The sequence below is a fragment of the Bufo bufo genome, chromosome 6 (genome assembly GCF_905171765.1).
Source record: "Bufo bufo chromosome 6, aBufBuf1.1, whole genome shotgun sequence".
Lineage (NCBI taxonomy): Eukaryota > Metazoa > Chordata > Amphibia > Anura > Bufonidae > Bufo > Bufo bufo.
Genome location: NC_053394.1, coordinates 106,317,088 through 106,343,842, shown reverse-complemented (window position 1 = coordinate 106,343,842; position 26,755 = coordinate 106,317,088). Strand labels below are relative to the sequence as shown.

The window sequence follows — 26,755 nt, the reverse complement described above, 5'->3', positions numbered from 1 at the left end:
ACATAACAAACAAGTGTGAAACAACTGAAAATATGTCATATTCTAGGTTCTTCAAAGTAGCCACATTTTGCTTTGATTACTGCTTTGCACACTCTTGGCATTCTCTTGATGAGCTTCAAGAGGTAGTCCCCTGAAATGGTCTTCCAACAGTTTTGAAGGAGTTCCCAGAGATGCTTAGCACTTGTTGGCCCTTTTGCCTTCACTCTGCGGTCCAGCTCACCCCAAACCATCTCGATTGGGTTCAGGTCCGGTGACTGTGGAGGCCAGGTCATCTGGCGCAGCACCCCATCACTCTCCTTCATGGTCAAATAGCCCTTACTTTCAAAGTTTTCCAAATTTTTCAGCTGACTGACTGACCTTTATTTCTTAAAGTAACGATGGCCACTCGTTTTTCTTTACTTAGCTGCTTTTTTCTTGCCATAATACAAATTCTAACAGTCTATTCAGTAGGACTATCAGCTGTGTATCCACCTGACTACTCCTCAACGCAACTGATGGTCCCAACCCCATTTATAAGGCAAGAAATTCCACTTATTAAACCTGACAGGGCACACCTGTGAAGTGAAAACCATTTCAGGGGACTACCTCTTGAAGCTCATCAAGAGAATGCCAAGAGTGTGCAAAGCAGTAATCAAAGCAAAAGGTGGCTACTTTGAAGAACCTAGAATATGACATATTTTCAGTTGTTTCACACTTGTTTGTTATGTATATAATTCCACATGTGTTAATTCATAGTTTTGATGCCTTCAGTGTGAATCTACAATTTTCATAGTCACGAAAATAAAGAAAACTCTTTGAATGAGAAGGTGTATCCAAACTTTTGGTCTGTACTGTAAATCATTATAATGCTGTGCTGTCATGTGAAAGTGTCCATAACAGAAAAATCACACTTCCACACAGATCGTGATTTCCGCTCAGGACACTTATCTGAAATTACCCCAATAACCTAACTGATAGCATGCTAAGCCGTGTAAGTGCATTTTATTTGTGTGACTGAATAAACTGAGATGTTTTTCATATTTTGCTTCAATTTTTATCATTTGCATGTCTCCCGATCATGTGATTTCCATAATTCCATGGCTTTTTCTTCTTGGTGTTGCAATTTTAGTGTTGAGTGTAGGTTAAACCAGTGTGTCAGGCTACTTTCACATTGGCGTTTTGGTTTCCGTTTGTGAGATCCGTTCAGGGCTCTCACAAGCGGTCCAAAACGGATCAGTTTTGCTCTAATGCATTCTGAATGGATAAGGATCGGTTCAGAATGCATCAGTTCAGTCTCCATTTTGCATCCATTCCGCTCTGGAGGCGGACACCAAAACGCTGCATGCAGCGTTTTGGTGTCCGCCTCTCGATGCGGAGGCAAACGTTTTCACTGACACAATATGGCACAATAGAAAACGGATCAGTACCCCATCGACTTTCAATGGTGTTCAAGACGTATCCGTTTTGACAATGTTAAAAGATAATACAAACGGATCCGTTCTGAATGGATGCATGACGGATCCGCACCAAACGCTAGATCCATCATCAGTTATGCATGCAGTACTTTTTTCCGTCAAAAAACCCCCATCTCAGACAGAAATGGTTCAAATGGATGCCAAATGTGCATAACTGATGCACAGGACAGTTTTTTCTTTTCCTGTTCTTCTGACGGATCAGGAAAACTGAAAAATAACGGTTATGTGAACGCTCTCTAATTTGACCATAGCAAAATAATCAGATTCCACCTTTCATTTTCCAAAGGAGCTGTGAAAAATGAAAGGTGGAATCTGATTGGTTGCTATGGGCAACTAGGCCAGATCTACTTTACACCAGTTTTAATAAATCTCCCCCACTATGTAAAATAGTGACAGGCTAATCCAATATGCCGGTCTAATCATACTCTAGAAAACAGACGGGCATGATAAATGATCTGCAAAAAAAACGGATGCAGCACAGATGCCTTCCATAGTTTGCGGATCTGCGTTTTGTTGCATGAGTCCTGCACACGTTTCGGATTACATGCAGGTTTTTCCACATGGATTTTCATGCAGAAAAAATGGAGCATTATACAGTAAGGCTGGGTTCACACTTGAGCGTATTTGATATGCGCGTTTAACGCGCGTTTTGGCGCACGTTTTTGTGCGCGTTTTTGTCCATAGTCAAGGTGCGTATTACGCGCGTTTGTGTGATTGACAGCAGTGTCCTATGGCCGCAAACGCGCGACAAAACGCCCCAAAGAAGCTCAAGAACTTTTTTGAGCGTAGAGCGTTCAAACGCGCTGTAAAACGCTCAAGTGAGAACCAGGGCTATAGGGAAGCATTGGTTTTCATGTGTTGAGCGTTTTACAGCGCGTTTGAACGCGCTGTAAAACGCTCAAGTGTGAACCCAGCCTAACAGAAAAGTGAATGAGATTTGAAAAATCTCATATACTTTTTACATATTTTTATGAGCAGAAAATGACCTGCTGCGCGGAATTTAAAATCCGCGGTATGTCAGTTGTGTGGTTCCGCACCTTATTTAGAAATGTTTTACCCATAGACTTCAATGGGGTTGTTAACATAGAGAGAATATCTTCACCCAAAAATACGCACCAAAACCACAATAAATAGTGTGGATTTATGTGTGGATACTCTTAGAATCCTACCACGAATAAAGTTGAATAAAAATACCCCCCGTATGCAAATTAGACGCATATTTAATCAGAACAAAATGGGGTAGATTTATCTAAATTGGTGCAAAGGAAAACTGGCCCAAAGCATCCAATCAGATTCCACCTTAGAGCTCCTTAGGAAAATGAAAGGCGGAATCTGATTGGTTGCTATGGGCAACTGAGCCAATTTTCATTTGCACCATTTTTGATAAATCTCCTCCAATGTATGTTGACTGTGAACCATATATTTATAATAGTATTGAGTGGAGACTACTGCACTATACCTCCACTTCATCATCCATACCAGTGGTCACCAACCTGCGGTTCTCCAGCTTGAGGGGAACTACAACTCCCTGCATGCCCTGACAGTTCACAGCTGATCCACGTTTTCCTTTGCACCAGTTTTGATTTAAAAAAAATGAATGCAACTGTGGAAATGATTTGTTTCCCTGCATTTGGAGGGGTTAATAGGATCATGTGATCCCCTCCAGCTGGGAGAGCAGCTCTATAAAAGCCTCCGCCAGGTCCTCTTCTATGTGATTAGGAGCACAGTGTGTAGTGAGTATGGACGGGCTTGTGTATTGGGGAGGAGGAAACTATTGTAATACCATTGCAGAAGTTACCTGATGGTTAAGATGTGTGGTGCACTGTAAGTAGGGGGGCTCCTGCTGTTAGGATGGCGGCGGTGGGAATTAGTGAATTACTAAAGTTCCAGCTGTAGTTGACTGAACAGTGATGTGGTAATGCTGATTTCTAGAAGTTGGCAGCTGGCTGGTACACTTTGGTTGTTACGGTCCATTCGCACGTCCGTGTGTGTTTTGTGGATCCACGGATCTGCAAAACACGGACATCAGCGATGTGCGTTCTGCAATTGCGGACAAGAATAGGACATGTTCTATTTTTTTTTTTTTGGGAATGGAATTGTGGATCTGCAATTCTGGATCCGGGCAGCAGAAAGATAGAAATGAATGGGTCCACATTTCTATTCCGCAAAATGCGGAACGAAATTGTGGATGTGTGAATGGACCCTTGCCTGACATATTATTTGTGTTGCTTCCTGTATAAAAGACTAAGCTATAATACTGTCTCTATGTACAAGAATATTATTTATTTTATGCACTTATATAGCGCTGCTATATTCTGCAGTGCTGTAGACCTTCACATCAATGGGGCTCACAATCTAAGCTCCCCAGCACTGCAAGGCACCAGTGCTAACCACTGAGCCACCATGCTGCTGCTTCTATAATACTACCTTCTATGTACATTAATATAACTACTATAATCCTGACCCCCCCTCCCCTTTCCCTTATGTACAAGAATATTACTGCCAGTTTACTGTCCTCTGTGTGCAAGACTATTACTGCCACTATACTGCTGTCTATACAGTAACTAGTAATACTACCCCCTATGTTCAAGAATTATAACTGCCATACTGTCCTCCTTGCACTAGAATACAACTACTATAATACTGGACCTATGTATGATATTATAAAACTTTAGATGGTCTATGTGGACCTTTAGGGTACATGCACACGTTCAGGATTCATGTGCAGAGAATCCGCAGTGAAATCCGCAGGTGTTCGCAGGCAAATCTGTGCGGTCAATCCGCATTAATTGGTGCGGATTTGCGTGCGGATTTGGTGCGGATTCGGTGCGGATTTTCCGCATGCGGATTTCACTAAGTGAATGAAGAAAATCCGGTCAGGAAAAAAAAATTAATTGACATGTCGCGGATTTTAAAATCCGCACCGCAGGTCAAAATCCGCGCGGAAAAAATCCGCATCGTGTGCATTGAGAATTTCAAATTCTCATAGAATACAATGGACATGACCTACGGTGCGGATTTTCCGCACGCAAATCCGCGCGGAAAATCCGCACGCAATCCTGATCGTGTGCAGGGGGCCTTATGGTTCTCAGGGCTGAGGGATTGTTACATTGTTGGTATTAAAGCAGTTTGTCTCTGACTGGATATAATTGTAACAAATCCTCAGCTGTGAAAAGTCTTGCGTCCCCTTTAGTTACTTGCACTTTGTAGCTGTGCAGTGCAGTATGGGTATGTTCTGGGTACAGCAGCTGAATCAGCTCTGTGAACTGTACAGAGCAGGCGGGCTGCGTACACAAGCATGGATTATAGAGGGCAACATGGCTTTACTCCGAGCTTGATGTGAGGGTCACTGCTGGTTTTCAGGAGGGGAAGCTGGGTGACAACCCACTAATGTGAAGCATGGGCAGATTCTACTGCGGAGTGCTTTCTGCTCCCCCCTACCCAATAACCTGACAGGAGGTAAGCCATGCTCCCACGTGACTCGTGCTGTTCAGTTCCACCCCTTCCCTTATGTCTGTACAGGTGGATGCCACCCTCTATGCCTTGTGACTGCCCTGTGTACAGGTGAGCGGCCCCTGCCTCATGTGATGCTGACTAGTTTCCCTCTCTTCCAGAAGATCATCTGCTGCAATGAGTCGTTGGCACTGGGATTCCAGCCCTCTGGTCGGGCACAGGGCACGCTGCAGAAGAGGAATGGATCTGTCAATGGAGGACGAGGTGATCAGCCACATCCTGGGCTCCTGGAGACCACCCTCCACAATGGTGTCGCAGTCCCCTGTGGTGGTGAAGCCCAGTATGCGCTGTGAAGCGAGCAGATTACGGACCTTTACAATGTGGCCTGGACCCAGCACGATGTCCCCCAGGGACCTTGCCAAGGCTGGTTTTTACTACCTTGGCCCTGGGGACAGAGTACGGTGCTTCTGCTGTGGAGGAGTCCTTAGGTGTTGGGAACCTGGGGACCATCCTCAAGGAGAGCACCGTAAATTCTTTCCCTCGTGCCCCTTTATGCTGGGCAGAGAGGTGGGCAATATTCCTTGTTCAAGTGGTAGGGACTCTGTGGATGGGCAAATTCTTGGACAGTTGCAACGGTTCCCTGGTGAGGAGGAAGAGGAGACCTGGCAAGCAGTGTACCCTGAAATGATGGAGGAAAGGGAGCGCCTAGGAACTTACCACAACTGGCCTCCATATGCAGAGGTGACCCCTGATGTCCTGGCCCGGGCAGGCTTTTTCTACACTGGTAAGTGTATAATATCAGATAATCGGTTTCCAGAAAAGCTGGGTGTCTTTACAACAGTACCTGATGAGCAGAGAGTTGAAGCAAAGGGCTTCTGTATTAAATGGGTGCCCATTGACTACTGGGCACCATGTTGTTTTTTTTTTTTTTTTCTCCACATGTAGTGACACTTGAAAAAAGCCCACTTTGGTGCATTGAGCACAAACCCCACATTACCAGCAGACTGCCTCAACTGAAAAAGGGGCTGTCAAAACGGACCTGTCCCAGCAATAGTTAAGTGACTGATCGGGCTCTGCTACATCTAGCTTCCAAATTGACCCGGCAAAACAGCTTTCAGGTGACATCTGAAGCAAAGGAGACTTAAGCATCAAAACTGAGGTTCCTGCTGACTTCTGGACATGAGACAGGGCACCCAAGTTCTTGTTGCCCCATCTCCATGGTGGAGAGAAGGGCAGCATTGCTGTGGATGTGGGGGTGCTCTGCATGGTTCCGTCCATAGGGAAGAGAGGTCTAGTATTAGCTGGGCCCCTTAGCATCGGTCTGAGTGGCCTCTATAGTATGTATGACCTTACTATCGTCACATGATCTTTGTACCAAAAGGCCTATTATCTGTCAAGACAATCCTCTGCAGCACAAATCCGTCCTGTCCTAGTAGTTTGCTGCACTGTATCGGTGAAGGTGGAGTGTATCCGAGTGCTTTCTATGGTGCTCAGCTGCCAGAGGATTGTCCAGACTGGATGTAACATCAGATCACCAGTGACGTACTTGGTCTGTACAGGATTTTAGCCTCTGCCTGTTTAGTGAGCTGGGACATATGTTTGCATCCAGAGAGCTCAGAAATGGTGAGGAATTAAGATAAGGTATTAGAAAGCCCTCAAACATTTCCCATAAAACTATAGACTGAAGGGTCCTGCGTGGGGAGCAGGTGATGGGTGTCAGGCATGTGATGGTCACTGGTAGGAACCCACTAGTAGGTCATCGGGCCTGCAGCAAACAAAGGGGTTAATGGTCGTGTGACTGGGGAGGGGGGCAAAAATCAATATCTCGTATGACCCAAAAAAGCTGCATCTGTTGTGATCCCTTGACTATTACTGATTTTCTCCCATCTTTTGCAGGACACAGAGATAACGTCAAGTGTTTTCACTGTGATGGGGGGCTCAGCAATTGGGAGAGGGGGGATGACCCCTGGAGAGAGCATGCTAAGTGGTTTCCAAGGTAAGCCTCGGGAACCTACAGGATATGTTGAGGATATAAAGGGTAAGATCATGTAATCCCAAGGCTTCCACCATGAGATGCATGAATCTGTAATTATCAACAAAAAATGGAGTTTAGTTCAGTTCCTTTTTAAAATCATCAATATTTATTAGGATTACCTATAACACATTGGATATCATGATCGTGGTAGCTGAACCAAATATAAAAACAATCTAAAAAACACTTTAATATACCGTACTCTGTATACCAGAACCAATATGAATATTTCACATTAATCCCTGCCAGTGCAATTACAGGTGATTGTTATAAGTAGTGGGACTCTCCTCCCGAGGACACATCACACGACACTTGTGTTGAGGGGGGTGGTGGTGGTAGGGGCGCCATCTTGACTCTTCACTTGGTATAGTTTACATTTTTAGGTCACGGCCTGTATGTCCAACTACTAGGGTAATGATGATCAGTAGTTATCACAAGTATTATACACTGCTCAAAAAAATTAAGAACACAAAAATAACACATCCTAGATCTGAATTGATTAAATATTCTTCTGAAATTTGTTCTTTACATAGATGAATTTGCTGATAACAAAATCACACAAATGTAAAAAAGGAAATCAAATTTTTCAACCCATGGAGGTCTGGATTTGGAGTCACACTCAAAATGAAAGTGGAAAAATACACTACAGGCTGATCCAACTTTGATGTAATGTCCTTAAAACAAGTCAAAATGAGGCTCAGTAGTGTGTGTGTGTGGCCTCCACGTGCCTGTATGACCTCCCTACAACGCCTGTGCATGCTCCTGATGAGGTGGCGGACGGTCTCCTGAGGGATCTCCTCCCAGACCTGGACTAAAGCATCTGCCAACTCCTGGACAGTCTGTGGTGCAACGTGACGTTGGTGGATAGAGCGAGACATGATGTCCCAGATGTGCTCAATTGGATTCAGGTCTAGGGAACGGGCGGGCCAGTCCATAGCATCAATGCCTTCGTCTTGCAGGAACTGCTGACACACTCGAGCCACATGAGGTCTAGCATTGTCTTGCATTATGAAGAACCCAGGGCCAACCGCACCAGCATATGGTCTCACAAGGGGTCTGAGGATCTCATCTCGGTACCTAATGGCTGTCAGGCTACCTCTGGCGAGCACATGGAGGGCTGTGCGGCCCTCCAAAGAAATGCCACCCCACACCATTACTGACCCAATGCCAAACCGGTCATGCTGGAGGATGTTGCAGGCAGCAGAACGTTCTCCACGGCGTCTCCAGACTGTCACATGTGCTCAGTGTGAACCTGCTTTCATCTGTGAAGAGCACAGGGCTCCAGTGGCGAATTTGCCAATCTTGGTGTTCTCTGGCAAATGCCAAACGTCCTGCACGGTGTTGGGCTGTAAGCACAACCCCCACCTGTGGACGTCGGGCCCTCATATCACCCTCGTGGAGTCTGTTTCTGACCGTTTAAGCAGACACATGCACATTTGTGGCCTGCTGGAGGTCATTTTGCAGGGGTCTGGCAGTGTTCCTCCTGTTCCTCCTTGCACAAAGGCGGAGGTAGCGGTCCTGCTGCTGGGTTGTTGCCCTCCTACGGCCTCCTCCACGTCTCCTGATGTACTGGCCTGTCTCCTGGTAGCGCCTCCCTGCTCTGGACACTACGCTGACACACAGCAAGCCTTCTTGCCACAGCTCATATTGATGTACCATCCTGGATAAGCTGCACTACCTGAGCCACTTGTGTGGGTTGTAGACTCCGTCTCATGCTACCACTAGAGTGAAAGCACCGCCAGCATTCAAAAGTGACCAAAACATCAGCCAGGAAGCATAGGAACTGAGAAGTGGTCTGTGGTCACCACCTGCAGAGCCACTCCTTTATTGGGGGTGTCTTGCTAATTGCCTATAATTTCCGCCTGTTGTCTATCCCATTGGCACAACAGCATGTGAAATTGATTGTCCCTCAGTGTTGCTTCCTAAGTGGACAGTTTGATTTCACAGAAGTGTGATTGACTTGGAGTTACGTTGTGGTGTTTAAGTGTTCCCTTTTATTTTTTTGAGCAGTGTATTTAGGGGACTAGTGGTTACATAGCCCTGAGGTAGTATTATCAGGGTATTTTCTTCTTACAATCGCCTATAGTTGGACTGTCGGGGATTAATGTTGAATATTTATATTGGTTCTGGTATACAGAGTATATTGAAGTGTGGGGTTTGTTTTTGGGATGTTTTTATATTCGCTTTAGCTACTACAATCCTGATATGTAATGTGCTTCAGCTAGTCCTAATAAATATTGATGCCTTTTAAAAGGAACTGAATTATGCGCAATTATTTTTGCTTGATTATTAATTGCCGTAGTTCCACTAGGTCATGTTGTCATTCTATAGAGGATATAATTAAGTATTGATTAATCTAATTGCAGCTGTTGCGTCCATAACCTTACCCCAGACTGTCATTGCAGGTGTGAATTCCTCATCCAGTCCATGGGTTTGGCCTACATCCGTGGAGTGCAGGATGCTTTATTCAGTAGTCCAGAAAGTATGGTGAGTTCACACAAGCAGTTGCCATGTCTCCTCTGGTATCATTCATGGTTTTTCGCATAGGAATTTAAATGTTTTGGTTGGAGGTCTAAAACTTTTCATGTCTTTTGGTTTCCACAGCCTGAATCTCAGAGGTCGTTGGACAGGAGCCCAGACAGCCCCATCAGTGAGTGTGTGCTTTGTCTTTACCACAGAGGTCAACAGTTTGAAGGCCAGAGCTATGTAAGGTCTTTCACACAATGAGTGATTGTGAGCCAAAACCAGGAGTTGCGGTTATAGAGATGAGGTATAATAGAAAGATGTGCTCCTGTTCTTTGTTTTTTGACCCGCACCTGGTTTTGGCTCACAATAACTGAAGGAGATCACTGATCAAACACTAACTGTGTAAAAGTGGTCTAACCACTGAGATTGGACATCTTGCAAACAGTTCTTCAGTCTGTGGCTCCCCAGTAGTTGAATGCTGAGAGAAACACCATCACAAAACAATATTTTAATCTTGCATGTGAATTTGGTGACCAAGTAAAACCCTATAACACATACATACATACATACATACATACATACATACATACATACTGTAGCCTTCAAAGTAAATACAATAGTTCATCTAGGATGTGATTGTGGGGGTCCAGCCCCTGCCACTGAGCTGGTTGATGGGATTGCTGGAATTCCCCTTTAATATTTACCCAGGCACAGTAGCTTGTTCATATGGGCACCTGGTACTTCAGCTTGGCTCCACTTAGGTAAATGCACCTGGGTAAACACTGAGGGCTGGCAGCGCTCTAGCTGATTGGCACTCCCACCATTCAAAACCTATGGATAGACATCAATATTTAGTCCCAAAAAACACTTTTCCATATGAGTGTGATCTGGCCACTTGGACCCCTAAAAATGAGGGGGCCCATGTTGAGTGGTGGCCCCATGTGCGTACATTTAGCTGTATCTCCAGTTCATTTCATTGCTACCAGCACCTCCTCCCAGTGACCATGTGTTTATGGCTAGTGCCAGATGCCAAGTTACACGCTCCCTTATGCCACACCCTGGCCATCTGCTCCAGTTATAGAATAGGCATATGTATAGTGCTGTTGAACGCCGCATCTCCTCTCCCGAAGCACCATGATGTCTCCTCGGGGACGGACTTAGAAATTTCACCCCATTCTAATTTGGTCCTTTTTTTTTGTAAATGATCATACTGGCATAGCACCCCCATGAAAAAGGCAACGCGGCCCCCATCTATATATATATATATATATATATATATATATCTCAAAGGGATTTGTGCTTGAATGTGACAGCACCCTTCAGCTGGGGTGGAGAATGTGAAGGCACTAACATAGCCCATGGGCACTGAGTTTCTGGAGGTGAACACACCAGTATATTGGTGTTTGAGTAACTGGATTAACCCCCTCCCTTGCAGATTCTCGTGGTGATTGTCAGGCCTTCCTTCAGTCATCTGTAGCCCAGAGTGCTCTGCAGATGGGTTTCGATGAAAACTTGGTGGTCAGTCTGGTTCAAAGCCGGTTCCTGATGGTTGGGGCTCCTTACAGCTCTGTTTCTGACCTGGTCCATGCTCTAATCCAGGCAGAAGAGGAGAAACAGGCACATACAACAGGTATATACATAGCTTAGGCAAAGCAAAATGTTGGCCTGTGTGGATGGTGGGTGTTGTAGTGTCTTGTTTTACTTGTATGTTTCTACGTGTGAGTAACTTTGCAGATGCTTCTGTTGCACTTGATTGAGTTTATACTTTTGCACTCTAGCCTCTTCCAGAGATGTGTTCAAAATGTTTGGCTTTCTGCTGCCCCAATATCGTTTCAGCAAAGTGCAGTCCATTATATGGGCTTAGCTAAAGCTGGACTGAGTCCCAATATTTTTGTTTTCCTCAATGTGAGCTTTTAAGTGGTGCTCAAGAAGTCACAGATCTCTAGCCCCCCTTCACATATGTCTGGTGATCCAATTCAGTTCTCCTCCATTGTGAATTGGAAAACGCTGGAGGGGAATTGAAGCCAGAACGGATACCATAGTTTTCTATGGAATAACGCTCTCCTATCTGGCACGTCAGTTGTGATGCAGGATGCCAAAATATGATGTTATCTGAAGGGCAGAGCACTAGTCAGAAATCAAAGACAATTGTACTCCATTCACATCCAGAGCTACGTTTAGGCCCACTTCACACATCCGTTGTGTCCGACCAGCTATTTTAGGCCGGGAGCTGAACTGATATATGTGACCTGTACAGATGTGGCGTCTATCCACTGATTGCAGTGGATAGAAAAAACCGAGCATGCAGCGTTTTTTTTTTTTTTTTTTTTTTTTTTTCCAACTCAAAACCGACATTAACCATAGTCCATGGCATTGTGTGCAGTGCTGCTGTGTATTCCTATGACCTTTGTTATCCCTCCAGACTATGTAAGGGTCCATGAAGCTCCAGCACAAAGGGCAAGTTCTGAGCCCCAACCACCAAAAGAACCAGGTAATCAAGTTCTTGCCTATAGAGGGCAGTATTATAGAAGTTATATTCTTGTACATAGGAGGCTATATTATAGTAGTTATAATATTGTTCATTCAGGGCAGATTTATATTTGTATTAAGTAATATTCTTTTACACAGGAAGGCGGCATTATAGCGTTACAGTATATTCTTGTACATAGAGGGCAGTATTATAGTAGTTAGTCCTGTCCCTAGATAGAGGGTAGAATTACAGTAGTTACTGTCTTGTCCACATGGGGCAGTGTTTGTTAAACCTACCCCCCCTTCCCAAATAGAACATGTTGACAGCAGAAATGGACTTGGCAATTCTGGGGCCCAAGCAGACTTGTCTGGGGGTGCTTATCAGAAAAATGGCTGCTTTCCCCAAAAGTTATTTTCAAGACACGAAGAGGCCCATTTATTAAGACGCCAATTTTAAACACCAGTCTTAAGAACCCCTATAACTGTCAGGGAATACATCGGAGTTAGGCCTCCTGCACACGAACGCTCCATGGCCGTATTCACTTCAATCTGTCTGCAAATCCAGAGATGCAGAAGCACTACGGAGTGCTTCTGTAGGGTTTCGTCCCGTACTTCCGTTCCGCAAAAAGAGAACATGTCCTATCTTTTTGCGGAACGGCCGGATTGTGGACCTATTAAAGTGAATGGGTCCGCAATCCGTTGCGGCTGCCCCACGGACAGTGTTTGTGCATGGCGGACTGCAATTTGTGGGCCGCAGCACTACCATGGGGAGCATGCGTTTGTGTGCAGGAGGCCTTATGAAGAGGCGCTAGCCTCTACATAACTTCAGCGGATCCTCCACCACTTCTAAGGGTCCATTCACACTTGCGTTTTTTCTTTCCTGATCTGTTCCGTTTTTTCAGGAACAGATCTGGACCCATTCATTTTCAATGGGTCCTGAAAAAAATCAGACATTGAGCTGTCCGTTTTTTTCCAGGACCCATTGAAAATGAATGGGTCCAGATCTGTTCAGCAAAAAACGGAACAGATCAGGAAAGAAAAAACGGACGTGTGAATGGACCCTTAATGTAAGAGAGCTTCCTAGATGTCTTACATTTAGATCATTTTCTATGCCTAAAACAGGGGTAGAAAATTATGAATGAGACAGGCCTGCCGATCAATTCCCTTCCCACTTTTTTTAGATCTGGTGTGAGCAGGGAAAAGTCAAATTGTGGCGCAGGGATCTGCGCCAGAAATACAGGCCATGGTAGTCTTTTCTTACAGACAGTGACTTAACTGCCATTGTCTCTCTGGTGGTTGCACGACTGGCGCTAAAGTCGCTGACTGCACAGAGCTGCCCAGACAATAAATGCTGAACATCAGTGACGTAATGTGCTGCTCTGGCGCAGAGACCCAGGCTGGTGGTAGAGTACCACTGGATGACTATAGTTCAGATTTAAGGGACTAGACCAGGTGGGCTTTATGGCCCCCAGATGTTTTATGGGTTTTGGTTGACTATGATAACTACATGACTGCTTCTTTCTTCAGAGACTGTGCTTAGTACTGAAGAGCAGCTCCGGAGGCTGAAAGAAGAGAGATTGTGTAAAGTGTGCATGGACAAGGATGTTTCAATGGTCTTTGTGCCATGTGGCCATCTGGTGGTCTGCATGGATTGCGCCCCGAATCTTAGACACTGCCCAATCTGCAGGGCATCGATCAGAGGCAGCGTACGGGCTTTCATGTCCTGATGCCTTGAACAAGGTAAGTACCAATTTGCAGAAGGCTCATGGAAAGTGTGTTATATATAAATTCTATATCTTTCAGCCCAGTGGAATACTCCAAGTAACTCTGTCGTCCTACTACAGGTACCATGGAAGGACCCTATTTGATGTCCCCCCCTGGACAATAGGCTGGTCTCATCCAGTCTCTGTGTTTGACGGCGGTCTGTAGTGACCAACTATAAGAAGGGTTTTTATATATAATATGTGGATATTATAAAGAGTGAGAAGTTAATATGATGATGTGGGATATTTTGCAATAAAGTATATAATATTTTATAAAAGTGGTGGTCTGTTTCCTCCCCCCCCCAAATCAAAGGTTCTCCATTATTACAATGTGGGAACTGCTGGGCCCCTTTATTGCCCCCAGTATCTGTAGATATGAAATTATAGTGCTCATATGGAGGTAATTTATTTCATCAAATAAGACAAACTTGCAAATATTGGTGCACATCTTATTGTATAAAAAAAAAAATTTGACTTTAAAATTCAATTTTAAAAAAAAAATTTTTTACACTGCACTCACCACTTTTGAAAAATGTATGATTTTCTATCATTAGGTGTACAAAAGTTTTCACCTGTGGCCTAAAAAAAAGTGCAGTCTTCCGTGTGTGTGGGGGGGGGAAATTATCTAAAAAAAAAAAAAAAAAAAATTTGAATTTAAGAAATGTATCATTCATGCAACACTTGATAAACTTGGCACTGATTTACAGCAACAGAGTCAAGGAAAACTGACTTGGTGCTGTAGAGCGTGTATGTCCACAAGGGGGCAGTGTTGACTCAACAGCTGGATATTGCAACCGCAAACAACCAGATCCATTATGGTCTAAGATCCCGATACATTCCTATGGTTTTATATGGTTCAGATAGCCTGAGGCTACAAAGCTCCTGTTTCTGGTCAGGTAAAACGTAACGTTTATTTCTATCAATAAAACTAATACAGAACAGGAGAAAGAAAAGAAAGAAAATGCTTTTTAAAATGTAAAGGTGCTATGATGATACTATCGGCAGTAAACTGGGATATGATTCCCATAAGTGCGTCCTGAATTGCTTTTGGATGATTCCCTCTAACGCTGCCGCCACATAGAGTGTTCAGGGATAGCCTTATATATATCGCTGGGGAAGAAGTCCCTATTAGCGCCACTCTGAGTGCAGCTGCTGCCGCTAGTGCGTCCAAGTATAGTGAGTCTGCAGATCTCACCACTCAGACGCAGTATCTATCACACACCTAATTTAAAAGATCAAGCTAGAGCTCCCCCAACATGTTTCGCCACTAGATGTGGCTTCATCAGGGGATGGAGCTACTGTCAACACGAGTGCTTCGTAAGTAGATGCTTATAACTGCTAGGGGTGGGCTGTTAGACATCCTCTGCCCAATCCCTGCTCAGAACTCGTGTGGCAGCATGATCATCCTATCCGGTATCTTAGAAGCCTCTCTTCCGTCATATATTCGCGTCACCCCTTCAAGTGCGCATGCGTCAGGACTTAGAAGATTTTTCCTCCCTTATTCCTCCATATACCTTTTGCGCATGCGTCAATACTTCTATTCAAGTCCTATTCGGCAACATCTACTGCGCATGCCCCCATACTTAGAGATTTTTTTGTGTGTCTCTTGCTCTCCGGTATAGTTCCAGATGTCTATTGGGCATGCGTGAGTACTCTACCTCCAGGTCTTTTTCTTAGGTCACTAGTGCGCATGTCTTGGGACATAGATTATTAACATTGCCTTTGCAGTTCGTCCCACATTCTTTAACATACCCTCTCTGTGTGTAAGATTGCGCTTGCTCTCTGCTTTTTAATCTAGGTAGGGTATCCACGCATGCTCCGGCACTTTGAAATTTATATCTCTATTATATTTGCAGCAAGACTTGCCTGGCAGTTTGATTTTTGCCACCTTGTTCTTCTTCATATATCCCTGTTTATTTTAAAAAGATGCACGGTCAAGGTGTAATAGATCTTTATATGCATACTATTTATGATATTCTTCATGTATAGCTATACATCTTTTCTATGGATTATTTTTACAACATTTCTAGTGCTAAATCGGGTCATAATTCACGGGTCATATGGTTTGGTATAGTGTAAACCTGCAGTCCCTTTATGGGCATCCCAAACAGACAATTGGGTGCATGTAAAACCCTGATCACTGTCTTCCTTATTGTGCCTACAGGGGCAGGAGCGCCACGTATATACACTGCAGCAGATATCACAAGTGAATTTTAGACCATAGGGTACCTGCACACAGTACAGATTTGTATGAAGAAAATCCTCATGAAATATGCACCGAAACATATAAAGCTGCAAGTTTTTTTTTGTGGTTTTTGGGTCTAGATTTTGTTTCACATAATCAACCTGGTGCAGATTTGAAAATCTGCATGGAAGGAAAGTGTACATGAGATTTGTTAGATCTCGGTCATTTTGGTGGTACTGTATTGTACTGCAGTTTTACAGTGTGAAATTAACTCATGTAATTTCACAACTTGAGCAGAAACTCCAACTCCAGTAGATCTGTCAAACTGGGGTCGCTGATCAATTATGTGCCCATATTGGCACTAAGCCCTGTCACCCATCCATGATGACTTTTCTATTCCCCCCCCCCCCCCCCCCTTGTAAATGAAATTCCAGAGCATATCCTAGCAACGATGTCTTGTCAGTGATTTTCACGGATCTAAAGCCTATAATGGATATGAGGCGTACTTTCTTGGTGTCGCCAGACACCAAGTCCATGGAAAACCACTGAGTATACACACATTAAAGTCCATGGAGACCACAGTTACAACAGGTCTGTGCTTCACTGACATGTGAAAGAGGCCTAAAGAAAATAAATGGCAAGAGTAGTGACGTTAATAGAATTAAGTTCACAACTGGATATCAATTTAATTAAATCTTAAATCAGCCTTAGCTTTCAGGGAGAGAAAAAATGTAATTGCCTATTGAGAGGGGGGAAAAAAAGTAGAAATCTAACCATGTCTGTGGAGAAGTGTCTTGGCTACCCCGGCATGCCTGGGCACTGAGGACTACTGGGTCTTAGTCTGTGCCACCATTGTCCACATACTGTACTATTCCTGGGACGAACCTTTCGTAATTGCATTTCTAATGGAGAAGATGTTGGGCTGAGGCAGATGAGATCACAGCTGGACAAGTCTTGACCTCCCACTTTTAGTATGGCATGAGTCAGAGCTCGGCTGTACCGTTGTGCGTTGTCTCTGTATTCCACGATGGTTGTGTCCCGAAGTTTCTGTTGGTGCCATGTGGCAGCTCCAGTAGTCAGGTGTTATCCGATCGGTCTATACCTGATTCCAGTAAATAAGGAGCCTTATGCTGAAGGTCCCTGTGCCACTGGTGTCCTGCAGACGGTCAACCTCCCTGCACGTGGTGCTGCAGCATCTCATTTACGACGGGCTGGAGCAGAGAAAGATGTCAAATACGAATCAGACAAAACCCTAATATTCTGAATATGCTGCACTGTTAGTTCTTTGAAAACAGTACTACCGTAGTAATATATTACATAGGAAGCAGTATTATAGTAGTTATATTCTCTACATAAAGGGCAGTATTATAGTAGTTATATTATTGTGCATAGGAGGCAGTACTATAGTAAAAAAAATATACAATGCAACAGCTTTCTGCAAACCAAGTACAAAAAAAGTATTCTAATGCTACGCTTATTAAGTAAATTTGATATTCTTAACAAATACATTTTGTACAAAATTATTTGGGGCCCGTTTGCCACACGTCAAGTCGATATCTGTAAGACAGGAACCCAACACTAAATTCTACCTGTTATGTGCCATAATGGCTATCATAAAATTCAGGGAGTGCAGGTTCCACATGCATGTTGGGCCCACTCTGATTTGTCATTTTTGGTGCCAAAATGGCTTCCATTAAATACAAGAAATGCAGGTACCAACATGCATGCCGCGCCCACTCCATACCTCTCCTGGTGCCAAATGGCCTCCAATGAATGCAATGAAAGTCCACCCTATACCTCTCCTGGTGCCAAAAGGCTTCCAGGGAGAGCAGGCTACAGCTTTATACTTCCATTAATTAAAATCAGCCTATGGGTCAGATGGTTCAAACTGCAAAGAAGTCAGTACATCCCAATACGCAGGTGCACGTTGCCATAATTAGTGTAAGGCCTCATGCACACGACCATTCCGTTTTTTGCGGTCCGCAAATTGCCGCCCGTGTGCCTTCTGCAATTTGCAGAACAGAACAGGCGGCCCATTGTAGAAATGCCTATTCTTGTCGGACAAGAATAGGACATTTTTTTATTTTTTTTTTGCGGGGCCACGGAACGGAGCAACGGATGCGGACAGCACACGGAGTGCTGTCCGCATCTTTCACGGCCCCATTGAAGTGAATGGGTCCGCATCCAAGCCGCAAATACTGCGGCTTGGATGTGGACCAGAACAACGGTCCTGTGCATGAGGCCTAAATATAAAGCTTAGCCTGCACTCACTGGAAGCCACAGGAGAAGTATAGAGTGGACTCTCACTGCATTCATTGGAGGCCATTTGGCACCAGGAGAGGTATGGAGTGGGCTCGGCATGCATGTTGGTACCTGCATTTCTTGTATTTAATGGAGGCCATTTTGGCACCAAAAATGACAAATCAGAGTGGGCCCAACATGCATGTGGAACCTGCACTCCCTGAATTTTATGATAGCCATTATGGCACATAACAGGTAGAATTTAGTGTTGGGTTCCTGCCTTACAGATATCGCCTTGACATGTGGCAGACGGGCCCAAATAATTTTGTACAAAATGTACTTGTTAAGAATATCAAATTTACTTAATAAGCGCAGCATTAGCATCAGAATACTTTTTTTGTACTTTATTTGGTTTACAGAGAGCTGTTGCATTGTATTTCTTTTTCTTTGTGATTCTAGACATGGCAGCGTGCACATGCGCATTGGGATGTGCTGACTGACCCCCTTTTTTCTTTGCAGTACTATAGTAGTTATATTCTCTACATAAAGGACAGTATTATAGTAGTTATATTATTGTACATAGGAAGCAGTATTATAGTAGGTATAATCTTGTACATGGGAGGCAGTAATATAGTAGTTATATTCTTGTACAAAATGGGCAGTAATATAGTAGTTGTACTCTTGTGCATAGGAGCAGTATTATAGTTATTGTATTCCGCTACATAAGAGGCAGTATTATAGTAGTTATATTCTTGTACAAAATGGGCAGTAATATAGTAGTTATACTTGTGTGGATAGGAGCAGTATTATAGTAGTTAGCAGTGAATCATTCATGCTGATCAGCTGTCCCCCACTGGATTTAGCAGTGAAAACAGCCCTGCACATCCTAAACTTGTGACTGTAAGGCTCCTTTCATACGGGCGAGTTTTCTGCGCGGGTGCAATGTGTGAGGTGAACGCATTGCACCCGCACTGAATCCAGACCCATTCATTTCTATGGGGCTGTGCACATGAGCGGTGATTTTTTGTGCTGCGTGAAAATCGAAAGCATCCGCAAGCAAGTGCAGATGCGGTGTGATTTTCACGCATGGTTTCTAGGTGACTATCGGGATGGGAACCCGATCATTATTATTTTCCCTTTATAACATGGTTATAAGGGAAAATAATAGCATTCTTAATACAGAATGCTAAGTAAATTAGGGATGGAGGGGTTAAAAAAATTAAAATTAAACTCACCTCATCCACTTGTTCGCACTGCCCGGCTCGTCTTCTTTCTTTCTTCTTTGATGACCTGGGAGGAAAAGGACCTTTGGTGACTTCACTGCGCTCATCACATGGTCTATCACCATGGTAATGGACCATGTGATGAGCGCAGTGATGTCACCAAAGGTCCTTTTCCTCCCAGGTCATTAAAGAAGAAGAAAGAAGACGAGCCAGGCAGCGCGAACAAGTGGATGAGGTGAGTTAATTAATTTATTTTTTTAACCCCTCCATCCCTAATTTACTTAGTATTCTGTATTCAGAATGCTATTATTTTCCCTTATAACCATGTTATAAGGGAAAATATTAAAATCTACAGAATACCTAACCCAAACCCGAACTTCAATGAAGAAGTCCGGGTTTGAGTCTGTGTACCACATTCAGTTTTTTCTCACGCGCGTGCAAAAAGGCATTGCACTCGCGCGGAAAAACTGAAGAACGCAAAGCAATCGCATACAAAACTAACCCGCATCCTATCTGGCCCTATCCAGTTCTCACAATGTCTATAACCTGAATTGTTTGCTTGCAATTACACTAATGAGACCACCACTCCCCATACAGCCACACAACAAAATCATTGTTTTACTCCTGAAAAGGCCCATTTCCTCTATACGTGATGAATTATCTGGAGAAGGGGTATGGTCCTGGAATGTGGATTATTATTTCTCATTTTCCCATGTCAAATTAATACAATGATGAGTGTAGAGCAGAGGATAGGACATCCATATTCTGAGCCTAGAAACCCCTTTATGAAACTTTCCATCCCCTGCGCTGCCCTTCTAGAATTGTATTCATGAATGAGGAGCTCATGATGGACAGTACAATAGGACTCAGCCGGCTGTGGTGGCTCTGTAATAAAGTATTCTGAGGTTGTATGGACCTGTGATACTACCATGTGCATGCTCTTATACAAAACCTGTATTTAACCACTTGAATTCACACTGTACCATCCACTGGATTCACTCTTACTAAGCAGATTAACTGTGTGTGTATTCCCATTAATCATACCCATGAGTCAAGACATCGATGGCACATCTTAGCATGGCAGCAGTGGTACCAGCCATTTATCAAGCTTTCCCTAGATGAGGATGACATGATCGATATTTAATCTCCGGCATGGAAAGGTATAATGAAGCCCTTACCAAGTGTTATCATTCTCCGGGAATGACAGGAATCATATTCGCAGCCTATTAATCATTGCCTAAGTGCTCCCCCATGAAATGCAGCTCCTGATTTGCACATTTAAGAGTATGTCTACCTGTAACCGCCATCTTACAGCTACACAAAAAGATGTTACTGCAGCTGACTTACTAATTCTGTATGTGGTGTAAACGTAGACTATCATAAGGCCATATCCTGGATGCGGGATTCTGTATTGGGCTCCATATAAAGGAGAGCCATTAAGGGTTCAGAGATGGGGGGAGCATTATTAAATGGCATACAAGGTTTCTGTTATAAGGAGAGGCCTAAAAATTTGGTCTTGTTTATTATATAAAAAAAGACGCCTTAGAGGTAATCTCATTTAGGCCTCATGCACACGAACGTTGTTTTGATCCGCATCTGAGCCGCAGTTTTTGCGGCTTGGATGCGGACCCATTCACTTCAATGGGGCCGCAAAAGATGTGGACAGCACTCCGTGTGCTGTCCGCATCCGTTGCTCCGTTCCGTGGCCTGCAAAAAAAATATAACCTGTCCTATTCTTGTCCGTTTTGCGGAAAAGAAAAGGCAGTTATATTAATGGCTGTCCGTGCAGTTCCGCAAATTGCGGAACGCACGCGGTCGCCATCCGTGTTTTGTGGATCCGCAATTTGCAGACGGCAAAACACACAACGGTTGTGTGCATGAGGCCTTACATAGATAAATACATGTATGGTCGGTACAAAGAACTGGCACAGAATTTATTCATGCCAAGGACTTTACAAAGGACCAGGGGGACATATATTACATGTGGGCAAAAGGCGATTAAGGGTACTTTCACACTTGCGTTTTTCTTTTCCGGCATAGAGTTCTGTCCTAGGGGCTCTATACCGGAAAAGAACTGATCAGGTATATCCCCATGCATTCTGAATGGAGAGAAATACGTTCAGGATGCATCAGGATGTCTTCGGTTCAGTCTTTTTGACTTTTCAGGACGGAGATAATACGGCAGCATCCGGAATACATTGAAATGTATTAGTGCCGGATCCGGCATTAAAAATACCGCAACGCCGGATCCGTCCTTCCGGTCTGCGCATGCGCAGATCTTAAAAAATTTGAAAAAAAAATATAGAAACGGATCCGTTTGTCCGTATGACAAACGGATCCGCTCTTGCAATGCATTTGTGAGATGAATCCGAATCCGTCTACAAATGCTGTCCGTTGTAAGGAGATTGCCGGATCACTCTGCCGCAAATGTGAAAGTAGCCAAGTAGCCTTAGACGTCAGTACAGGAAGGGATTCTTTAGGCCCCTTTCACATGACTGAGTTTTCCACGTGGGTGCAATGCGTGACGTGAACGCATAGCACCCGCACCGAGTCCTGACCCATTCATTTTAATGGGTCTGTGTACATGAGCGGTTTTTTTCACATGTTCTATATTCTGCGTTTTTCACGCAGCCCTGGCCCCATAGGACCCTCTCACACTGGCGAGTATTCCGCACGGGTGCAATGCGTGAGGTGAACGCATTGCATCAGCAGTGAATTTTGACCCATTCATTTCAAAGGGGCTGTGTACATTAGCGATGTTTTTCACGCATCACTTGTGCTTTGCGTGAAAATCGCAGCATGTTCTATATTCAGCGTTTTTCACGCAACGCAGGCCCCATAGAAATGAATGGGGCTGCGTGAAAAACTTGCTTGCGGATACGATTTTCACGCATGGTTGCTAAAGAGACGAGGGATGAGCGACCCGGGACCCCATTCACTTTATTATTTTCCATTATAACATGGTTATAATGGAAAATAATAGCATTCTTTAGTACAGAAGTCCAATGTCAATTGAGGGTTAAAAAATAATAAAAACATTACTCACCTCATCCACTTGATCGCGCAGCAGGGATCCTCTTCTTTGTTCTTCTTGAAGGACCTGCAAAAGGACCTTCGCTGATGTCATTGCGCTCACCACGTGGTGAGCGCGGTGACGTCAGCGCAGGTCCTGCAGAATGAAGATAGAAGGATTTTCTATCTTCATTCAGCAGGATCTGCGCTGACGTCACCACGTTATGAGCGCAATTACGTCATCAAAGGTCCTTTTGCAGGTCCTGAAAGAAGAAGAAAAAAGACGATGCCGGCTGTGCGAACAAGAGGATGAGGCGAGTTAATTTTTTATTTTTTTTTAACCCCTCAATCGACATTTTAGTAAGCATTCTCTATTAAGAATGCCATTATTTTCCTTTATAACCATGTTATAAGGGAAAATAATACAGTAAATTGACTTTTATCAATGTACTAACATCATCTCCTAGCAACCGTGCGTGAAAATCGCATTGAATCCGCACTTGCTTGCGGATGCTATGCGGTTTTCACGCATCCCCATTCATTTCTATGGGGCCTGCGTTGCGTGAAAAACGCAGAATATAGAGCTTGCTGCGATTTTCACGCACCGCACAAGTGATGCGTGAAAATCACCGCTCATGTGCACAGCCCCATTGAAGTGAATGGGTCCGGATTCAGTGCGGGTGCAATGCGTTCACCTCACACATTGCACCCGCGCGGAATTCTCGCCCGTGTGAAAGGGGCCTTAGATTTCTCAAACTGTGGAATGCCCCAAGAAGTAGTAATTGCAGATACAATGGCAGCATTTAAAATAGGGCTAGATGCTCATCTAATAAACTGCATTGAGGGTTATAATTAATGTAACAATAAATAATTAATCTGAGAAATGCTAGGCCTAAATCTTTTTTTTTATTTGTTTATCTATGTCAGTATGTAGACAAGTGCATGTCAGTTGCTCATGCCCGATGATAAATCTGGTACCTGGTTAAACATTTTTGTCCAACTGTATGCCGACTATTGGTTGTCGTACTCTGCGACAGACTTTTTCACCCAAATTGTGGAGCAATTCTGCAGCAAACCGAGGCATCTTAAGCTACACCGCTGTCAAATATGTCCTCAGGATTTCTCTACAACTAGATTTGCCAAATTGTGGCAATTTATGTCAAACTTTGGAGCAACGTCTAGGTGCACTCACTATTCTGCTGATGTAGTCACTGTGTACATACATTACTTATCCTGTACTGATCCTGAGTTACATCTTGTATTATACTCCAGAGCCGAACTCACTTTTCTGCTGGTGGAGTCACTGCGTCTATACATTGCATTACTTATCCTCAGTTACATCCTGTATTATACTCCAGAGCTGCACTCACTATTCTGCTGGTGGAGTCACTGTTTACATACATTGTCTGGTCTGATGAAACTAATATTGAACTTTTTGACCTCAATTCTAAGCATCATGTCTAGAGGAAACAAGGCACTGCTCATCACCTGCCCAATCCTATCCCTACAGTGAAGAATGGTTGTGGTATGGGGTGTTTTTCAGTGGCTGCGACAGAGAGACTTGTCAGAGTTGAGGGAACGCTGATTATAGCAAAGTATAGTGATATTCTTAATGAAAACCAAATCCAGAGTGCTTTGGACCTCAGACTGGGCAGAAGGTTCATTTTCCAACAAGACAACACAGGAGTGGGTTAGGGACAACTCTGTGAATGTCTTTGAGTGGCCCTGCCAGAGCCCTGACTTGAACCCAATCGGGCATCTCTGGAGAGACCTGAAAATGGCTGTCCACTGACGGTCCCCAACCAACCTAACAGAGCTTGAGAAGATCTGCGGAGAAGAATGGCAGAAAATTCCCAAATCCAGGCATACAAACCTTGTGGCATCACACCCAAGAAGACTGGAGGCTGTAACCGCACTAAGTACTTAGTAAAAGGTAGGGATTGACAGATATAGATTTTTTAGAGCTGATACCGATACCAATAACCTGTGAACTTTCAGGCCGATAGCCGATAATTTATACCGATATTTTATATCTTATAATATATATTATATTAGTTGGTAGTCACTGAGGTGGTGGAAATTAGCATTTGGCACTAGTATATTATAAATGTAAATTATAAATTAATAAAGCCCTTAGTTGGTAGTTAATTTATCATTTACATTTATAATATATTAGTGGCAAATGCCAATTTCCACACCATCCCCCCCTTCCCCCCTCCTCACTGACTTTATTAACCCCTATCAGACCTCAGATCATCGCTTTATTAACCCCTATCAGACCTCAGATCATCCCTTTATTAACCCCTATCAGACCTCAGATCAGCCATTTATTAACCCCTATCAGACCTCAGATCAGCCCTTTATTTACCCCTATCAGACCTCAGATCAGACCTTTATAACCCTATCAGACCTCAGATCAGACCTTTATTAACTCCTATCAGACCTCAGGTGAATAAAATAAAAAAACTCCTTACCTCTCCTGCGCCGCGGCTCCTCTTCATCTCCAGGTCTGGCGTCTCGCTCCCCTGTGTTCTCCGGCCCGCGCTGCACTGTCACCTGACAGTGTGCAGCGTCAGGTCATAGTGCACGCACTAGGTCCTGATGCTGTACGGGGTCAGGACAGTGCATCGCTCACTCACCATAATGGAAGCACTCACTAGTATTCGCTTTTTACGCATTATCGGCATATCGGCAAGGTTAGATGCCGATACCGATAACATACAAAATCCTGAATATCGGCCGATAATATCGGTACTTCCGATAATCGGTCGATCCCTAGTAAAGGGTCTGAATATTTATGTCAAGATTTTCGTTTTTCCTTTTTAATAAATTAGCTAAGATTTTGAACATTCTCTTCTCACCTTCTCATTATGGGGTATTGAGTTTATTTTAGCAGATGGCCACAACATAACAAGATGTGAAAAAAGTGAAAGGGTCTGAAGACTTTCCGAATGCACTGTATACTCCAGAGCTGTTGAAAATCACTAATGCAAATGAAGGGGAAAGACTCGCCCTCATCCAACATGTCTCAATGACACATTTGGGCACAATCAAAGGTGTGCATATCCTTTAAAGTAATTTCCATGTGTGCTCTGCGATCAACCGTTTGGTTTTTCTTGACAAAAATTCTATAAAAACTATCAGAATTTTTAAAAAAAAGTAATTTCCATGCCAGGCTAGAGAACCAATGACCATACACAGTAGAGGACCATGCTGGGCATTTGTCATATTACTGATATGGCAAGATCCTAGAACATAAAGTTACCAGGCCTACAGAAGACTGAAGTCATCTTCTAACCCCATACATTATTATCAATTAAAGTGACACTGATGGGACCATATATATTGCAGCTTCTTTGTTCCTCACACTTTACTGATTTTTCTTGTTCACATTGGAATATTGACTGACTATTGGAAGCTGGCAAAACAGCCATGGACCCCAGTAGGGTAGTAGTGCAGGATGTCCACCAGGTCATCTGCTTCTCACTGACATACTTACAGGTAACTGTGTTTGAACAGCAGGTGACTGGATTTTTCATTGACATGGTAGAGAGGGAATGGATCAAATCCAGCAATGAAATCAACTGAAAGAAATAAATGCTCAAAATAAAATAAAAACCAATGAGATGGACATGCAGGGTAAAGGTAGGAGGGAAGATGGAGTAGATGAGAGACCAAGGACTAGGAGATGGGGCGGGAGAAGAAGGAGGTGAATCAGTGAGGAAGAATGCAAACTATGGAGCACTCTAGGTAATTGAGAGGGCATCTCCAGACTATGGATGACAGAATACAGGGAGACCAATGAAAGCTTGTTATGATGAAGTGGGGCCCATTACAATGTTTTGCTACTTGTTACTCCTTGTTACTACTCTAGGCATCAGCATGAGGGCCTGATGTATACTAGATGGGCTCTACAAGATGCTCTTCTTCTGTCTGAAGTGCTGACTGGAGAAAGGGTTTAGCTAGAACACATCCCAACACTTTCAGTCATCTCATGGTAGGTAGACCCAAAGATTTGTTTGAAGGGCTACCCGTTACAAATAAGTCCATGGAGAGGGTAAGGACTTACAGGTAAGCCCTACTGCTTCAGCTTGACCAAATGGTCTTGGTGGTGTGTGGTATTTGAATATAGTGAATACTAGGTTTTGCACCTCTCCAAAACTGATTGGCAGTGTGGGATGTACATAGGATTCAAATGTACGTACTAGTTCACCTCTATATAAATGTTCTCAATAGTCTACTCTAGTGAAAGACGCCGCTTTAAATGCTCAAGTATGGGCTGGTAACATCACATCTCTGTAAGAGGCCTGGGAATACAAATCACATCTGTACAATATATTAGATGGGGCAACTCTGTCACTGTCAGTCCTTAATGATGCCGTTGCTGCCTGGTGCTGGCAGGGAGGTGGAGAGTCATTAGAGGTTTGCGCCTACACACAACACCTCTGCAGGGATCA

The 26,755-nt window shown here is 43.8% G+C and overlaps 2 protein-coding genes across 4 annotated transcripts in view; one reads left to right on the top strand and one right to left on the bottom strand.

Moving 5' to 3' along the window:
* The first annotated feature begins 4,831 nt into the window (after positions 1-4,831).
* On the top strand, positions 4,832-13,874 carry BIRC7 (baculoviral IAP repeat containing 7). 3 transcript variants are annotated; one of them, XM_040435578.1, is made up of 9 exons: positions 4,832-4,913; positions 5,069-5,691; positions 6,804-6,903; positions 9,345-9,426; positions 9,544-9,589; positions 10,841-11,035; positions 11,828-11,896; positions 13,402-13,614; positions 13,719-13,874. In XM_040435578.1, exons 2-8 carry the CDS (start codon positions 5,085-5,087, stop codon positions 13,599-13,601), a joined length of 1,299 nt encoding a protein of 432 aa, XP_040291512.1. In that variant the 5' UTR covers positions 4,832-4,913; positions 5,069-5,084; the 3' UTR covers positions 13,602-13,614; positions 13,719-13,874. The 3 variants fall into 3 exon arrangements, with proteins under 3 accessions (XP_040291512.1, XP_040291511.1, XP_040291513.1); XM_040435577.1 differs by lacking the exon at positions 4,832-4,913 and having other exon boundaries at positions 4,991-5,691; XM_040435579.1 differs by lacking the exons at positions 4,832-4,913; positions 10,841-11,035 and having other exon boundaries at positions 4,991-5,691.
* A 2,590-nt stretch (positions 13,875-16,464) lies between these two features.
* The window catches only part of NKAIN4 (sodium/potassium transporting ATPase interacting 4), a 66,376-nt gene continuing 56,085 nt past the window's right edge, over positions 16,465-26,755 (bottom strand). The window contains exons 6-7 of the mRNA XM_040435961.1: positions 25,798-25,882; positions 16,465-17,033 (exon numbers count right to left, since the gene is read on the bottom strand). Coding sequence (XP_040291895.1) covers positions 17,024-17,033; positions 25,798-25,882 — 95 coding nt within the window. The 3' untranslated portion in view covers positions 16,465-17,023. The remainder of the gene's footprint in view (positions 17,034-25,797; positions 25,883-26,755) is intronic.